The sequence below is a fragment of the Panthera tigris genome, chromosome B2, assembly GCF_018350195.1.
Source record: "Panthera tigris isolate Pti1 chromosome B2, P.tigris_Pti1_mat1.1, whole genome shotgun sequence".
Lineage (NCBI taxonomy): Eukaryota > Metazoa > Chordata > Mammalia > Carnivora > Felidae > Panthera > Panthera tigris.
The window spans coordinates 45097512-45116399 of record NC_056664.1 but is presented as its reverse complement, the minus strand read 5'-3'; the positions used below and the strand labels follow the sequence as shown (position 1 = coordinate 45116399).

The 18888-nt window shown below is 34.9% G+C and overlaps 1 protein-coding gene across 1 annotated transcript in view; it reads right to left on the bottom strand.

Annotated features, from left to right (window-relative positions):
* The window catches only part of LOC102955036 (CD2 associated protein), a 139994-nt gene that overhangs the window by 20663 nt on the left and 100443 nt on the right, over positions 1 to 18888 (bottom strand). The window contains exons 12-13 of the mRNA XM_042986523.1: positions 3353 to 3518; positions 2818 to 2960 (exon numbers count right to left, since the gene is read on the bottom strand). Coding sequence (XP_042842457.1) covers positions 2818 to 2960; positions 3353 to 3518 — 309 coding nt within the window. The remainder of the gene's footprint in view (positions 1 to 2817; positions 2961 to 3352; positions 3519 to 18888) is intronic.

Here is an 18888-nt window from a genome sequence, read left to right as displayed (position 1 = left end):
GAAGATGTTGATTCCAACTCTCATGGATTAGTACTTTGAGGGGTTCAAGATTTCAGAGGAGGAAGTAACTGCAGATGTGGTGGAAACAGCAAAAGAACTAGAATCAAGTGGAGTCTGAAGATGGAACTGAATTGCTGCAAATTCATGATAAAACTTCATCCATGAGCAAAGAAAATGGTTTTCTGAGGTGGAAACTATTCCTGGTGAAGATGCTATGAAAATTATTGAAACAACAAGAAAACATACAGAATAGCAGATAAACTTAGTTGATAAAGCAGAGGCAGGGTTTGAGAGGACAGACTCCAATTTGGAAAAAAGTTCTGTAGGTAAAATGCCATCAAACAGCATCACATGCTACAAAGAAACTGTTCATGAAAGGGAGAATCAATCGCTGTAGCAAACTTCACTGTTGTCTTACTATAGAAATTGCCACAGCCACCTCAACCCCCATCAGCCACCACCCTGATCAGTCAGCGGACATCAACATCAAGGCAGGACCCTCCACCAGCAAAAAGGTTGTAACTTGCTCAAAGCTCAGATGATGGTTAGCATTTTTTAGCTAAAGTATTTTTTAGTTAAAGTATACACATTTTTTTTAGTCATACTGCATTGCACACTTAACAGACTACAGTATAGTGTAAACATAACTTTCAAAGGCACTGGGAAACTAAAAAATTCATCCGATTTGCTTTACTGCAATATTCATTGTATTGCATGGTCTGCAATGGAACCATCAATATCTCTGTGGTGTGTCTGTGTATTTTCTGAACTTAACTGGGTGTTAGGTGTAGTACCAAAGGCAGCCTGATCATGGGAGGAATGAAGTACAACAGTTTAGAAGTCAGATGTTAGTCTTCTGTCCTTATATACGTCTTGGCTCCTCTAACTTACTTCCTTATTCATTTGAAGAAAAAAAAATTAGGAATTTGCAAACCCTTTTTCACAAATCCTCTTTGTTTTTTAATGAAGAGTAAATAATGGCTATGGATAAAAGAAAAAATTTGGACCAAAAGCAATAAAAAAAAAAAAATTAAACTATATAACCACCAACAGTTTGACATTACTACATGTGTTATTTCTACTAAAAATGTAGCAAAGGAAACAAAGCTTGCTGGTGATTATATATAGAAAAGTTTTTTAAGACGAAAATTTATCTTAATTTACTTAAGTTTTTAATAATTTCCATAACCTTGAGACAACTAAATAAAGCAAATAGTCAAGAATGTTATAAAGCAACAGAAAAATACAGGCTCTAAATATTACTCTTTCAGCTCCTGAAGAGACTCCTCAAAATGTAAGGCTTCTGTGATAAAGATTGCAGAAAATGGTAGAATTTCAAAAGACGATACAAATGGATTCTTACATATAAAAATTTAAAAGTGTGCACTTAATCTTTTTTGCTGAAATATTATTTTTGCTGAAATATTATTTTGAAACATTTTAAATCAAAGAGAAAACAGTAAAAGCTGATAGAGTTATTTTTTTACTACTGACTTCAATAAAAAATAAAGGATATTTTTTAAAAACCTGTTATAAGAAGGATTTTTATTTTTGTTTTTATTTCACCAACGGTAAACAATTTTTACCAGATAAAACACACTAAATATATTTGAGTGAATATCTCTAAAGTATAATCAACATCTCACCACTTTCCAGAAATTATTAATGAATATGGTTTCAGTCAGAGCAGGCAGGAGCCAAATATAGAATGAAAGGATCTTTATAAAATGTTCAAGTTAAAAAAACTGAAGGAGGCCATGCACAGGTCAGAGCTTTTACATTGGCAAATGACAATATGGAAAAATAATAAGATCACCTACAATTTTCAAAAGGTAGTAAGCAGCATATCTTACAATATAGTGACAAAAAAAATCTAAGCGTAATTGACCTTTAAGTCTGAATGTATTTATGAAATGTTAACATGAAGGCTAAAAAATATATTAAGACATTAAAACTTTTAAAAGAATATCATGAGCACTTTAGGGGATTTAAAGAATTCTCTTCTGATTTACATGATCTTGGACATGTAATGTGTCCAATAGTTTGATTACTTTAGACACAAAATAGCATCTGCCTTTTGGAATAACTATAAAGATAAAATAAGAATATAAATGATAAAGTGCTTGGAAAATGTAAAAGAACTAAAAATAAATGCAAAGTACTACATAATAACTATTACCACAAATGATTGTGCAATGTTTTAATACTGAGACCTTTATCAAAACTTCTGTGTTCCAAGTTTTCCATTTTACAACTAAGAGGTATAAAAGACCAGGAGACAAAAATGATTGGTTGAAAAAAATCTGTCCTAAAACTTAAGGAACAACATTTAGCTAAGGAAGTAAAGCCTGCTTATACACGCACACACGCATACACGCAGATATAAAAAGCATATTTTCCTGAACTGGAAACAAAAGTACCTTGAGATAAAGTGAAGAAGTAAAAATAATCTTCAATGTAATCTAGTGTTGGCATTAAAAATCAATGTGATCTCTTTATTCTTAATTTTTCAAACTAAAATGTATTCCTATCTGCCTAAGTTAGATAGTACAGACATTCCATCATGAGGGGACAGAATGATAAATGGATTATCTTTTAATCCATTTCTTAGTCCTTACGTGAATCAAGTATTTTTGCCCATTTACCTTCTTTTAGTTTTATTTTTCTATTCCAGCTTCATAGATTTTAAATAAATTTTAATTAATTTCCACTATATCTATGCAGATATAAAATGCATGCACAAATTTCTTAAATAGTTTCTGAAAATTGTATTGGCAACTTTTTTTAAATGCACCACCTTTCTACATGTTAACTTACCTGTTTCTTTAGAGCTCCTAATTGTAAATGAATCTAGGTCTACTGATTTGGGTCTAAGTGGTAACTGTTCAGAATCTAGCTTTGGTTTTGATACTGGCTCAGTTTCAAATTTTGACGAAATGGTAGAAACTTCCCCATTAATCCTGAAATGAGAAAATCAAAACATATGTAGAAATCACTTGTATATGAATAACCATTTTTTTAAATTATGAATTAATGACACTAAGGATATTATAGCATAATAGTAATTTTTTCTCTTTGTTCCACAATATTATTTCCATAAACATAAATCTCCACATTAAGACTAATCACAATAAAATCAGAAATGTAAAAACAGCCTCATCTGTGTGTATTCACCTAGTATGAATATAAAGTTAACAGTTAACAGAGAACCATCACAGTCTATAGAAAAAATCTGGAAAACAAATACTTTAGAAATGATTTTGAGATTCAGAAAAGCAGGTAATCAATAAACTTGAGATAAAGTAAATTAGCAAAAATAATCAGGTATAACTTAAAATTAGGTAAAACTTACTTGGCTGTGGGAGGTGGTGGAGGAACTGGTTTTTCAGGTCGCTTTGGGTACACGGTTCCAGGAGATCTCAATAAATTATTGGCTTTGGTGGGTGGAGTGGGCTTCTTGGGTGGGACCTGCGGAGCAGCTGGCTTAGAAGGTTTCTGCTCCAAGACTGATTTTTCATCTGATTATTTAAAAATATTTAATAAGTTATTAACAATCAAAATTATTTAGGTTCTTCTATTTCCTAAAGTTAATGTCAGGCTGGAAACATGTGAAATAGAAAGACAGAGACATTATTTGTATAAGTGTACACTGTTTTAAAGTTATAACTTAGTAAGATTAAATACCTAAAAGAGCTTATTTTGGGGGCACTTTGGTGGCTCAGTCAGTTGAGCATCCAACTCTTGATTTCAGCTCAGGTCATGATCTCACAGTGGCAGGATGGACCTGTGGGGCTCCATGTTGAGCATGGAGCCTACTTGGGATTCTCTCCCTCCTGTTCCCTCTGCCCCTCCCCTGCTTGCACTCTCAAAGGAAAAAAAAAAAAAATTTAGTTTGGTAAGAAGGGGGACCACTAGTAAGCTTCTGAGAAACAAATAATGCCTGGTTTTTCCTGTCTTCCCAGCATCCTTTGTTTTTAGGGGTGGTATACTACTCAATACAATCACATGATTTTACTCGAAGCAGAAAGTAATATTATCTATATTCAAATCCAGACCACTTTCTGAAAGGGAAGTATAGGAAACCAGTGACATTTAATATACTTATTTAAAAGTGATCACAATGACAAAGAATGTTAACAGGATAGCTTGATTAGACACAGGAGAGAAAATTACAGGCTTGTACTTATAACCCTCATAATTGTACTAGGAATGCATTAACACAATTTCATTTTTTTCCAGTTGATTAACACACTTAAAAATCCTATGAAGTAGATAAGAAAATATGCTGGACATAAACAACACAGGGAACAGTTTTATGCCATGTTAATAAAAATAATTTTATCACCAAAAAGGCATGATACTATGTATAATGACATACTTGATTCCTGATCTTTCAGGTACTAAGAACAAGTATTAAAATTGACACGTGACCCTTAAATTCCAGAGAACAAACTGGTGGTTGCCAGAGGGTAAGTGGGTGGAGGCGTGGGCAAAAGAGGTTATTTTTTTAATTGACACAGGTGCATACATACTAGATATTCATGATAACACAGGAGGCGGCAAAAATGTGTCTAACACATATAATGCAAAAAGAAACTCTTATGTGCCATACTGAGTAATTTTCAAAATTTACTTGGTCTTTGTAAAGAATATCACAGGACCACAAAGAATTTCACGAGATTTCATACCAATAGGAAACTGCTGATTATGAATCTTGAATACTGCAAGCCACAGGTAACCCCTCATTCAAAATAAGAGATTTAATTTAATAATAATGAAAATACAAACTACCATTGTTTTAGTTTTACTATTTATGTATAGTTTCCTTGGATCATTTGAAAATACAGCTTAGTCTATTAAAACCACGATCATCATTTGGTACAAAAATCCAATTTTAAATGGCCTCAAAACAAACAATGCATCATATAATTACATCATAATTATACCACCCAATCCTAACTATAAACCAACATAGCCATCTGTATCAGTTGAAACAGTCAAATTTTTAGAAAATATTAAGAAAGATGTTTTATATAAAATATCAGGAAAAATACTGAAGGTCAAATAGAAGTTCACTGATTAACTGAACATACTTCTTTTAACAGATACATAAATAACAGCTTGAAATCAATTAAACTGTGTATCTATTCTAAAACAAAAGAATACATTTAATATTCATGGAAATCAAAGGTGACAAAACTAAGATTCATCATTCCTGGTACAGCCATGACTAAATCAACTACAGTATGCTGATTTATCATATATGATGTCAATGTACGAGGTTTTATTTAGTTTTATTGAGGTGGAATTTATATAACATAAAATTAACCATTTTAAAGCGAAAAATTCAGTGCCAGTTAGTACATACAATGTTATGTAACAACCACCTTTCTCAAGTTCCAAAACTCATCACTCCAAAAGAAAAGTCTGGTTCCCGTTATTCAGTTACTCCCCATTTGCTCCTCTACCCATCCCCTGGCAATCACCAACCTCCTTCTGTCTCTACAGATTTATGTATTCTGGGCATTTCGAATACAAGGACTCATCCAGTATGTAACCTTCTGTGTCTGGCTCATTTCCCATAGCACAGTGTTTTCAAGGTCCATTCTCAATGTAGTATGTATCATCATTTCATTCTTTTTTGTGACTGAGTAATAACCACTATATGCATACAGCACAACCCATTCATGTGTTGAAGGATATCCAGGTTTTTTCCACCTCTTGGCCATTATGAACATTTGCATGCAAATATTTGAGTATCTGTATTCCATTCTTTTGGGTAAGTATCTAGGAGCAATGGCCGGATCATATAGTAATTCCATGTTTAACTTTATGAAGAACTATCAAACTGTTTTTCACAGCAGCTGCAAGATTTTACATTCACATCAGGAGTGTTGTGAGGGGTCCAATTGCTCCATGTCCGTGTTAACACTTGTTATTTCCATTTTTATTATTAATACAACAATCCTAGTGAGTGTGAAGCAGTAGCTCATTGTCATTTTGGTTTGCAATTCCCTAATAATTAATGATGTTGAATATCTTGTCATGTACTTATTAGTCATTTGTGTATCTCCTTTGGAAAAATGCCTATTTCAGTCCTTTGCCCATTTTTGGATTAGGCTGTCTTTTTGCTGAGTTGTAATGACTCTTTACATATCATAATACCAAACCCATTATATATTCCTGATACCAAATACAGGATTTATGCAAATATTTCCTCCCATTCTTTGGTAAATCTTTCACTTTCTTCATAATGTCCCTTCAGTGCACAAAAGTCCTTAATTTTAATGAATTACAATTTAGCTTTTTCTTTTTTAAAATTAATTACTTTTTAAATTTATATCCAAGTTAGCATGTAGTACAACAATGATTTCAGGAGTAGATTCCAATGATTCATCCCCTATGTATAATCCCCAGTGTTCATCCCAACAAGTGTCTTCCTTAATGCCCCTTACCCATTTAGCCCATCCCCATTCCCACAACCCCTCCAGCAACCTTCTGTTCTCTATATTTAAGAGTCTTATGTTTTTATATTATTTTTGCTTCCCTTCCCTTATGTTCATCTGTTTTGTACCTTAAATTCCTCATAAGTGAAGTCATATGATACCTGTCTTTCTCGGATTAATTTCGCTTAACATAATACCCTCTAGTTCTATCCATGTGGTTGCAAATGGCAAGATCTCATTCTTTTTGATTGCCGAGTAATACTCCATTGTATATATATACACCACTAGTTTTTTTTTTCTTTTGTTGTCTGAGCTTTTGGTGTCATATCTAAGAATCCATTGCCAAGCCCAAGGCGATCAAGATTTAGCCCTATGTTTTCTTCTAAGAGCTTTAGTTTTGTACCTCACAATTTAGGTGAAGGATCTATTTTCAGTCAAATTTTATATATGGTATGAGGCAGGGGTTCAATTTCATTCTTTTGTATGTGGATATCCAAGTGTGCACAGCAGAATTTCAGTTTAGGTAGAAATTCACCAAAAACAAGAAGAAATTTAAGAAAAAAAAGTCTTATGTTATTTCTTCAAATGCCCAAAGGAAGAAATATGTAAGATACAGATGTTATAATTTAAGATAGAGAAAAGAATTACCGTAAGAGTATAATTTTATTGAAAACAGCTAAAATATACGGCAGCTAAAAAAATGCCATCAAAATAAATGAAAAATTCCACATCTTATTACAGAATACAAAAATATATTATTAACACTGTATGTAGTAAATTAATCCATCTGTTAATTCAGATGAGGCTTAGTTCCCTCCTGCATGAGTAATGATAGATAAAATTCTCAAAAAACTAAAAACGGAAATACCATATGATCTAATAATTCCACTACTAGTTATTTACCTAAAGAAAATAAAAATACTAAAAGATAATATGCATCCCGGTTCATAACAGCATTATTTGCAATAGTCAAGATACAGAAGCCAGTTAAGTGTCCATCAACAGACAAATGGATAAGGAAGATGTAGTAGGGTGTTTGTGTGTGTGTGTGTGTGTGTGCGCGCGCGCGCACGCGTGCGTGTGTGTGCGTGTATGTATACATCCCATTAAAGAAACAGTTTCCTACTCCAAGTGCAAAGAAATACTAGCTTATGGTATCTTGCAAAATATTTGTGGCACCGCCATCCACACAGAACTGCCTTTTTTAATACATACACTAAAGTAGGTAGAAGTTACTAGGTAAGGTATAAGGTAATTAGATGGTAGGTTTAAGATGTAAGTTTCACTTACTGAAGAATGCCCTTTACCACTTCTCCATAGTTGCAACTTTGGTCATAAGGCAGGTACCTATCAATCTATTTCTGGATTCAAATTTAGGTAAAATGAGAGGTAGAGGTTAAGACTTACTTCTTATATGGGTATCAGTATCACTCATTTAATTCATCTTTTCGCTACTACAATGGCAACTTTGCTTATAAATCACAAGGACTTAAAGTCCTTCTAAATGCTTCTTGTTACCCTGACTACTTTGTCAGCTATTACTACAATTAGACCAGCTTTCTTTTGACTGGCATTGGTCTGGCACATTTTTGTCTACTCTTTTCATTTAATCATTCCTGAATTCTTATCATTAAGATATGTCTCTTGTTAGCAGAATATGGTTGGATTTCTTTTTTTTTTTTGTTTGAGTCTAACAATTTTTCTTTTAACTGGAATGTTTAGTCCAGTTATATTTTCTGTAATTACTTAGTATTTATTTTTTCTTGCTTGGTCTGTTTCATTTTTCTCTCCTTGCTTTTTTGTATTTTCATTATTCTATGTTCTCCCATTACCTTTTTATACATTATTTTATTTTTTTGTAACTGCCGAGAGATTATAACACATATCCTTGAAGTCATATATAAATTTTTCTACTGGCCCTAACACTTTAACTCGATTTACACCCCTGCTGCCTTGTTGCATTTTTATTTCTATAAATGCCCAGAAGGGATTATTAACATTTTATACAGTAAATATTTAGATTTACCTATCTATTTAAGCATTTTTTAAAGTGTATTTATTTTGAAAGAGGTAGAGCGAGGGAACGCACACACGTGCAAACGGGAGAGGGGCAGAGAGAGGAGACAGAGAGTCCCAAGCAGGCTCTGTGCTGCCAGCTCACTGCCCGACTCAGGGCCTGACTCATGAATCATGAGGTCTTGACCTGAGCTGGAAATCAAGAGGTGGAAGCTTAACCAACTGAGCTACCCAAGCATCCCTATTTAAGCTTTTCTGTTGCTCTTGATTTCTGGATCTCCCAGTTGGTATTTGGAATCATTTCCATTCTGCCTGAATAACATCCTTTAAAACTGCCTAAAGTACTGGCATGCCAGTGATAAATTCTCTCAGATTTGACTGGCCTAAAAATGTCTTACTTCATCTTTTTTTCCCGAAGATATTTTCATTGGCAATATAATTATAGGTTAGCAGTTATTTCCTTTAACACTTTGGTGACATGATTCCATGGTCTTTCAGCTTCAAACTTTTTCCAATGAGAAGCAACTGTCACTCTTATTTTTGTTACTCTAAAATTAAATGTGTCTTATTCTCTGGCTGTTTTCAATATTATTTTTTGCTTATAGCAGCATAACTAATAGTGAGTATATGGAGTAGTTTTCTTTGTATATATCCAGACTGGGCTCCACAGTATTTCTTGATTCTGTAGCTTTTTGCTTCATCATTTTTGGAAGACTGGAAACCATTATACCTTCAAATAAGGTTTCTAGTCCCTTCTCTCTCCTCCCCATCTGGATCTTCAATTACATGTACATTAAACCTTTTCATTCTATTCTATATGTCTATTAAGATCTTTTCTATATTTTCCATCTTTCTTCCCACCATAAGCTTCAATTCAGAAATTTTCTTTTGAAAACACACACACATATATATTAACATATACCCACACACATATATCATATACAGTTGACCCTGAACCACATGTTTGAACTGTGCAGGCCTACCTATATACAGATTTTTTTAAATACAGTCCAGTACTATAAAGGTATTTCTTCTCCCTTATGATTTTAACATTTTTTTCTACTTTACTGTGAGAATACAGTACATATTATATATAACGTACAAAATATGTGTTGATCGATTGCTGTTATCAGTAAAACTTCTGGTGAACAGTAGGCTATTGGTTAAGTTTTTGTTGAGTCAAACTTGTACGTACAGTGGGCCAGCGCCCCAACCCCTGCATTGTTCAAGGGTCCACTGTATATTTTATAGTTACACAAATTCATTTACACTTACATGGTTTTTAGTTATGCCAAAATTATCAATCACATCTTTTATTATTTTGAACATAAATTAGGCATAGATACTTTATAGCCTGTGTCTGATATTTCAAATACCTAGAACACTGTGGACCAGGTTTATTTTCTGTTTCTAGTCATGTGTCGTATCTCCAAGTATGTCTGGTTATTTCTCTATGAGTAAGAGACATAAAACATTTGTGTGAAAATATACAAAGATAATTTAAAATTCTAGATGATGTCTTCTTCTCCAGGGAATAAGGGTTTACTTTGCTTCAGGCAGCAAGGCGAAGCCACGGTAAAATCCCAGAGCACCTTCTCTTCCAATCAGACTGAGACAATCAGCACGTGGGCTTCAGTACTTTTGAGAGCTAGTTCTACTTCCATTTCACACTTCTCATTAAACGGAGTCTTTTTTGGAACCCAATTAAAGTTCAAGAGTCTACTAATGTATCTCCTTTTCTGTGGGCCCCAAACTCCAATTTTTGTCTTCTCAAACCCAAAAATACATTGAAAGTTGTTTTCATAGTCTTAGCTAGCACTTTCAGAAATGGCAAATGCCTCAAAAGGAAACACAGGCTCAAATGCCAGACTCACTTTCCTGGGCTCCCCTCCTCTCCTACAACTTGAGCCTGTAATTTCTTATACCCTTCATAGCTCTCCTATGTCTAGTATATATGTATATATTTCACACAACCTTTCCAGTTATTCTCACTCAGATCATTCTCTGCCTGTCTATATGATCACTCATCAGTTTTCTTCAAGAGTTCCAGTTCATCTAACAATTTCTTAAATGTACACATTCTAAGACTCTAAGCTAAACTCTTCCTATTCTGATTTTAAGCAACCTTCTTGAACAACCTTACCTGTATCCATAATTTAACTAGCTAACTTCCAAGACAGCACCTTACAAATAAATGCTTAATACAAACTCTCAACAAGATTCATCCCATATTTCCTATATTCATATCAAATCGTGTATCAAAAGCTGAACTCATGTATTTTCTCCTAGAAACTGTCTTTATTTTATAAATCATATCTCATTTTCCCATCCTCACAACCATTAGGATCTAATTAGTCAACAAGATGTATTACCATAAACCTAAACCACCTCCCTTATGGGAGAGCCTGAATATATCTCAACATCTTTAGCAGATATGTAGCTGATTCACTCAAATCTATCCTACCTTCATACGATCATACCAAGCTATTAAATAGACAGCATTCTTTTTACATTTATCTGGAATTGAACATGTACCCCAAATTGGTCCAAGAAACTGAAAAGGACTTACTTTCCACAGATGTGGAGGGATTTTCCTCTTTCCTATTAAATGGACAAAATATCAAGTTGCCCTGATTGTCACAGTCAGCATTCCTGTGACCTCAAGGGAAACCAATCTGAAGACAAAGTAGACACTAAAGAGGCAAATGGAGAGATATAATCCAGGTCCATAATGAAATTATTCAATGGAGGGTCATAAGACTCCTACTTCTAGACTTCCAATTATATGAGGCTGTTTCCCTATTGTTTCAGTTTGAATAAGGATTTTTATTCTTTGCTCTGAAACCATTCCAATTTCCTTTTTATCCATACCATCACCAAACCTATTCAAATAGCACTAAAACAGTTTCAGAAAAACCTATCTGTACATGTCACACCAGTTTTTAAAAGCCTTCCAATTACATAGTAATTATTGTATTAAATATCCCTTATTCATTATGTATTTTGCAAGAAACTACAGAACCAATGTCAAATAAGATTCAGACACACACACACACACACTACACCTTTGACCCATAGGGTTTAGTGGTTTAGTCAAATGTGGGAAAAAGACAATATACAAAAAATATCTAATGTACATGTAACATACAATAATGAGAAATAACTACTTTTAGACAGAGTAATAAAGAAAAGACTAATGTCAAAGAGGTGACATTAAGATGGCTGTTTTAAGCTGGAATCCGAAAAAATGAGAAGGAATCACGTATGGAAAGAATCTGAAGGAGTGCAAGATAAAGATGAGATGCCAGGAAAAGGATACTATACCATGTAACTGGGAGGGCAGAAAACTGATATTCTATGAATGTTATACACTGGGGGACCCGACCACAAACAGTTAACAAGAGAAAACTCAATAGGGAGCCAGATCACTCAAAATCTGGTAGGCTATACTAAGGCTAATGTAGTCAAGAAAGTCTGCTTTTGGGAAGAAAACACTGTAGGCTAGAGTTTTTTCCCAAATGCAACAGAAAATGTTCAAATATATTAAGTTCATGTGCCATGCATCATAATGACCAACACATATTTATATGAAACATGTGCATATACGCTTTATTTCCATAATATAAATTCTGAAATCCTTATCACTACTTTAAATCCTTTTTGGTGCAAGGCAACATGTAAACAGATAGTTAAATACAACTCTTTGCCATAGCACTTAAAGGCCTTTTATGAACTACATAAGTGGTTCTTAGTTTTATCTTCAGATTAGAATCCTGAGAAGAGCTTTAAAAATACTACTACCTGAGGGGCGTCTAGGTGGCTCACTCAGTTGAGCGACCGACTTTGGCTGAGGTCACAATCTCGCTGTTTGTGAGTTCGAGCTCCACATAGGGCTCACTGCTGTCAACCTGTCAGTGCAGATCTTCTGTCTTCCTCTCTGCCCCTCCCCCGCCGGTGCTCCCCCGCAAAATAAATAAATATTTAAAAAAAAATACTACTATCTGAGTTCTACCTTATAAAAATTCTGGAGAGGATCCTTAGTATCAGCATATTTTTAAAAGATACCCAGGTAATTCTAATATGCCACCAAGACCAAAAACAACTGCACCACGCTACATTTCTAGCTAATTTCTAGCTTCCTAAGTTACCTACAGCCATTTCTTGAATATGCTTTCTCTCATTCTTTTCACATTCTTTCTGTGGTCTGGAACCACCTTCTCTTTTCCAGTCAACACATTATGCTCATTTTCTAAGTCTCTGAATAATTACAATCTCCTCATTACCATGCACATGTTAACTATTCAACTAGAATTATTAGAGTATCACTTAAAATAGGAAAAAAAATTAAATCCTAGTGATTAACAGAAGCCAGTTGCCTCATACATACATATTTACTGGTTTTATGTTATTGCATATTTGACATTTATTAAAAGTCTGTCCCATGTGTGGGTTAAGTATAATAAAGAATATTTGCTACTTCTTAAGAAGTCAAGATTATTTTTAGGCTCAAACAGGAGTGATATATTACAGATACCAAAATATTCTTTGTAGACCATTAGAGATAAGTACTATTTCCTTTTTGGTAAGCATACTAAATATATAATACAATAGAGTTCTACCACAGGTCTCTCAACTCAAGAGTCTGTACTACAGACTGCATCACAGATAAAAAGGCATGCATTTGAGATCAGGGTCTCCAATAATAACTGCCGCTAAATGAGTCAAACACACAGATCTTGATTTTAATTCCATATTAAATTGTATTACACCAAAATTCCAGCGCACATACTAATTGAAAAGCATATTTTGAATACTGATTTCCAAATCACTCTGTAATATGAAGAATACTATCCATAGCCAGCACATGAATAGAAAACTACACATTTTTAACACATTTCAATTCCATTAAGTTTTTACTCTGCATTCCTTTTACTGGCTCATAGGAAGAAGAGAACACTCCTAAGCAAACAAGACCTCAAGACTTATAGGCAATATGTTCAATTATGTACCAAGACCAACTTTGCCAGCTTGGAATTCAACGTAAGGCAAAAATACCAAGAATGAGGAGAAAAAAATAAACAAAACATGTTCTACCACTAGGCCCTCCATAAAAGAAATTCGTTAAAAATATAAGTATGGGGTGCCTGGGTGGCTCAGTCAGTTAAGCACCCGACTTCAGCTCAGGTCATGACCTCATGGTTCGTGGGTTCGAGCCCCACATCGGGCTCTGTCCTAACAGCTCCAAGCCTGGAGTCTGCTTCAGATTCTCTGTCTCCCTCTCTCTCTGCCCCTCCCTTGCTCACGCTCTGTCTTCCTTTCTCTCAAAAATAAATAAACATTAAAAAAAAAACATAAAATACACACACACACACACACACATATAGGTAGAAAATATGAAATACAAACAAATGAAAGTACAAACAGCAATGAATATAAACAAATCCAAACACTGACTGGGAATCAGCAGAATGCAGATGACGGTTAAGCCATGAGCTTTATATATCTGACTGTCCGAAGAATCAAAAATAAAACAAAAATCCAACTCTGATAGTCTTTATTAATTTTTAGTTCAGCAATTGAGCAAATGAATTAATTAATGATGCTACTGGACCTTTGTGTGGGAACCAGCAGCAGTCACGCAACCTTCTGCAAGAGAAAATCTTACATAGTAAAGTATAACTGTTTCCAAAAGATAGGGTAAGATTCACAATTCAATCTACTGGGGTTCAGAGTCCCAGAAATCGGCCAACTAGACCCTGAAAATCTGTAGTCTCGTGTATTAGCAATGAATTCCTAGCATGTGACTACATTTCCCCAGCAACAATAACTTCTCTCCCTTAATGTCAGATACAGAGACAAAAAAACTCAAGAGGAACATCTACCAGCACAACTCTCCCTTCCTATTCTCCTAATTAGGAAACAATACTGCCAATATTAACATATTGGTGTTTACTTCCTGCCTGGAGGTGTGTGCCATCTGGTTATGTTCTGCTTATGAACTGACTGAAAAATAACAAACCCGGTCTTAACACCTGTAGGTATAGAAACTCTAGAGAAAAATGCTCCTCAAGCAAGTGAGCGCAGATTCACTGCCTCTACCAGTAAGTGTTGAATGGCTGGACTTTAGCCCATTATGCCTTCCTATGGATGTGACTGAGGCTACCAAGGAGAACATGTACATAAAGGTAAACACTTAAATGACTTACAAGCCTAATAGAGCTCCTACACATTTATATGCCTCACTGCCTGGCACTCCAAAATAAACATTAGTTGCTCCCTTCCTTTCATACATAGTTCATACCAAGAACAAGTCATTGAGAATGGAGTGAGTTACTGAGAGGTATGTCCAAGAAATGTTTTCCAAACAGCAGGAGGAAAAACTTCTGCTTCAAAAGTGTTGATATTATTATTCTAATGAAGCATAATATGGCCAGCATTCAGGTATCTCTGAGAAATTAGGGGGCAGAAAACTGCTAAGCAGGTTTGAGAAAATCTACATGTTGGCACGGGCAGGAAATAGTCAAGATTTAAACTCCATTCTTTTTTTAAATTTCTTTTTAATGTTTATTTTTGAGAGAGAGAGAGAGAGAGAGAGAGCGAGCATGAGCAGGGGATGGGCAGAAAGAGAGGGAGACAGAATCCAAAGCAGGCTCCAGGTTCCGAGCTGTCAGCACAGAGCCTGACGTGGGGCTCGAACCCATGAATCATGAGATCATGACCGGAACTGAAGTTGGACACAACCAAATGAGCCACCCAGGTGCCCCTATAATAGCTCTTTTAATGTCCTTGCTATTTCCATCATCTCTTGCCATTTCTGGGTCTGTTTCATTGACTAATTCTTCTAGTTACAGGTTGCTATTATCCTGCTCCTTTCCATGCCTAATAATTTTTTATCAGATAATGGACACTACATATTTTAAAAAAAAATTTTTTTAACGTTTATTTATTTTTGAGACAGGAAGAGACAGAGCATGAACGGGGGAGGGTCAGAGAAAGAGGGAGACACAGAATCTGAAACAGGCTCCAGGCTCTGAGCTGTCAGCACAGAGCCCGAAACGGGGCTCAAACTCACAGACCGCGAGATCATGACCTGAGCTGAAGTCGGATGCTTAACCGACTGAGCCACCCAGGCGCCCCAGACACTATATATTTAACACTCTCAGGTGTTACACTCTTCCAAATTGTATAGAATCCTGTTCAAGAAATAGTTCAATCTGCTTCCAAGGTAAATGTGAAGACGACTTTAGTCTAAGGTGATGTAATCTTTTATGGACTCCATCCTACACTTTATGAAGTCTTTCCCCTGTGGCTTGTGGGAACATGGACTATTAGTGAGTTCCAAAAACTGCTTCACCAAATGCTTTCTAGTAGTTATGTCTCTACCTGTGGAAGTTTCCTTTCATGTGTATATAATTCACAGTACTCAGCCAAAGCCTCATGGTAAGCTGTACTGAGATCTCAGAATGTTCTCTGTGCAGTTCCCTCTATTCTGGCACTCTGCCCCACAAACTGTAGCTGCTTTGACCTCCCTAAACTCCTTTTCTCCTGTTTCCTCAGCTCTAGAGGAAAACCAGACTCTGTTTGGCTTCTTCCTTTCTACTGCCTATAAACTGCTTCTAGACAATAAGCTGGGGTAATGTTAGGACTTGCCTTACTGGCTCAGTGATAACTTCCTTCAGTGATAACAGTCCTAAATGATCTATTGCCCAATACCCGAAACCACTATTTCATCTATTTTGTCCAGTCTTCTAGTTGTTCAACTCAGGAGGGCAAATTCAGTCCTTGTTACTTCACCAAGCCAGGTTTTTGAGCAGATAAATGATCTAAAAATGGATCACCTTCCATTTTGTTAAAGGTATCCACACAACTGATTTCAGGGAATATGGGAAGTCATTACTACATTTTAATAAAATCCCTACTTACTTGATGGAGGAGACTATAAAAGGAATATCATAATGTAGGTAATGAAGCCAACAACATAGTTCTTACATTTAGTTCTCAGTATCTTTGTAAAATGAATCTTTCATGTAGGACCGGTATTATAACCAGGCACCAATATAAACCAATCCAATGCTCAGACCTAACAATAGCCATATTACATCTGAAATTAAAAAATACTTTTACTAAGTTGTTTTTGCATGACAAATAAAACATTCTCAAACATAAAGAAAAAAAGAATCTAAAAACTTCCCATGCTGAGCACAGATAACGAGAAAGAGATAAAGCTATGAAAATACATGGCATATTCAGGGACAAGAATGTGGTTACTGTATTTAGTGAATGAAAAGGGTAGAAGATAATACCAAAATTGTAATTTGGGGTGGGGGGGGGCGTCAGTTCCCAATAACAACAAAAGCTGGCTCAGATAAGGATCAACAGGAGCTTTTATTCATTCTTGATGGGAATGCAAAATGGCACAATTTGGAAGATGATGTGACAGTTTCTTATACAACTAAACATACTTTTAACATATGATCCGGCAATCATACTCCTTGGTTATTTTTGCCCAGATGAACTAAAAGCTTATGTCCACCAAATACCTGGACAAGGATGTTTAATTATATATAGCATCTTTATTCATAACTGACAAAGTTTGGAAGCAACCAAGATGTCCTTCAGTAGGTAAATATGGATAAGCTGTGCTATAGATAGATAATGGAATATTAATCAGCACTAAAAGAAAATGAGCTATTAAGTCATGAAGACATGGAGAAAACTTAAACACATATTAAAGTGAAAAAGCTACATACTGTATGATTCCAACCATATGACATTCTGCAAAACTATGGAGACAATAAAAAGATTAATGGTTACCAGGGGCTGAGGGAAGGGAGGAATGAAATAACAGAGCAAAGAAGATTCTTAGAATAATAAGACCTATTCTGTTAGACATTGTATTACACATTTGTCAAATTATACATTTGCCCAAACTCATAAAATGTACAACTCAGGAATGAACCCTAATATAAACTATGGACTTCAGGTGATAATGTGTTAGTGGAGGTCCACTCTGGTGCAGGATGTTGATAGTGGGGGAGGCAGTACAAGTGTGGGGCAAGGAGTGTATGGGAATTCTGTGTAGTTACTGCTCAATTTTGTTGTGAATCTAAAACTGTTCTAGAAAATAGTTTATTAAAAAATGAATCTGGCAAAAATATGAAATAGAAGCCAGACAAGGGACTAAAGTGAGAGAAATCAGTTAAGAGAATACAGGAACACTGCAGGCAACACACAAGGATAGGCAGAAACAATATTGGCAGTAGAAACAGAAGCATTCTAAAATAGTATTCAAGGTTTTGCTTGTAGAGTCAACAACACAAGAGTTAGGGGTACCAATACCCTACACAGCTGAACACAATTACCTGAATATAACTTTTGACTCCCCAAAACTTAACTGAAAGCCTACTGTTGAATAAATGGCCTTACCAATAACATAAACAGTCAATTAACATATATTTTATATGTTATGTGCATTATATACTCTATTCTTATAATACATTAAGCTTAAGAAAAAGTTATTAATAAAATCATAAGAAAAGTACATTTACAGTGCTGTATCCTATTTATCGAAAAAAATTCACGTACCAATGGACCTGTGCAGTTCTAACCCATGCTGCTCAAGGGTCAACTGTATATATAACCTAAAATACTAGATACAACCATTGCAGATCTTTCTGTACACAAAGAGAAATAGTTATTTTCTCCAAATTAATAATAACAAAACAAAATGATGTTTTTAACAAAATAGATATGGTACCTTGGAATACTTTCCAAGTTTATATGACAAATACAGACAGTGAAAATTAAATAATACATAACAAATCACTTCCATGTTAGAACTCACTTTAAAAAAATTTTTTTTCTAACATTCATTTATTTTTGAGAGACAGAGAGAGAGCATGAGCAGAGGAGGGGAAGAAATAGAGGGAGACACAGAATCCAAAGCAGGCTCCACGCTCTGAGCAAGCTGTCCACACAGAGCCTGACAAAGGGCTCAAAACCACAAACTGTGAGATCATGACCTGAGCCGAAGTTGGACGCTCAATCGACTGAGCCACCCAGGCACCCCATAACTCACTCTTATACCTAAGAATTTTTTTAAATTTATTTTAATTGAGACTCCAAAAAAGATAAAGTATAACTATTTAATGCTTACTTTCGTTATTTTTTGAAAAAACAAATAATAATATAATGAAATACTATAACCTTACTGAAGTAATGGTTTAACTTTTTAATGAATGTAAATTGGTATCAGTTTGAATAAAACCTTAATTTCCTATCACTCTTGATAAAGTACTTCCTCCCAGAAAACTCCAAATAAATACTGAACAGTTGTTAAAAATCAGTGTAAATCTGACAAATGGATAAAGAAGATGTGGTTTATATACACAATGGAATACTACTTGGCAATGAGAAAGAATGAAAT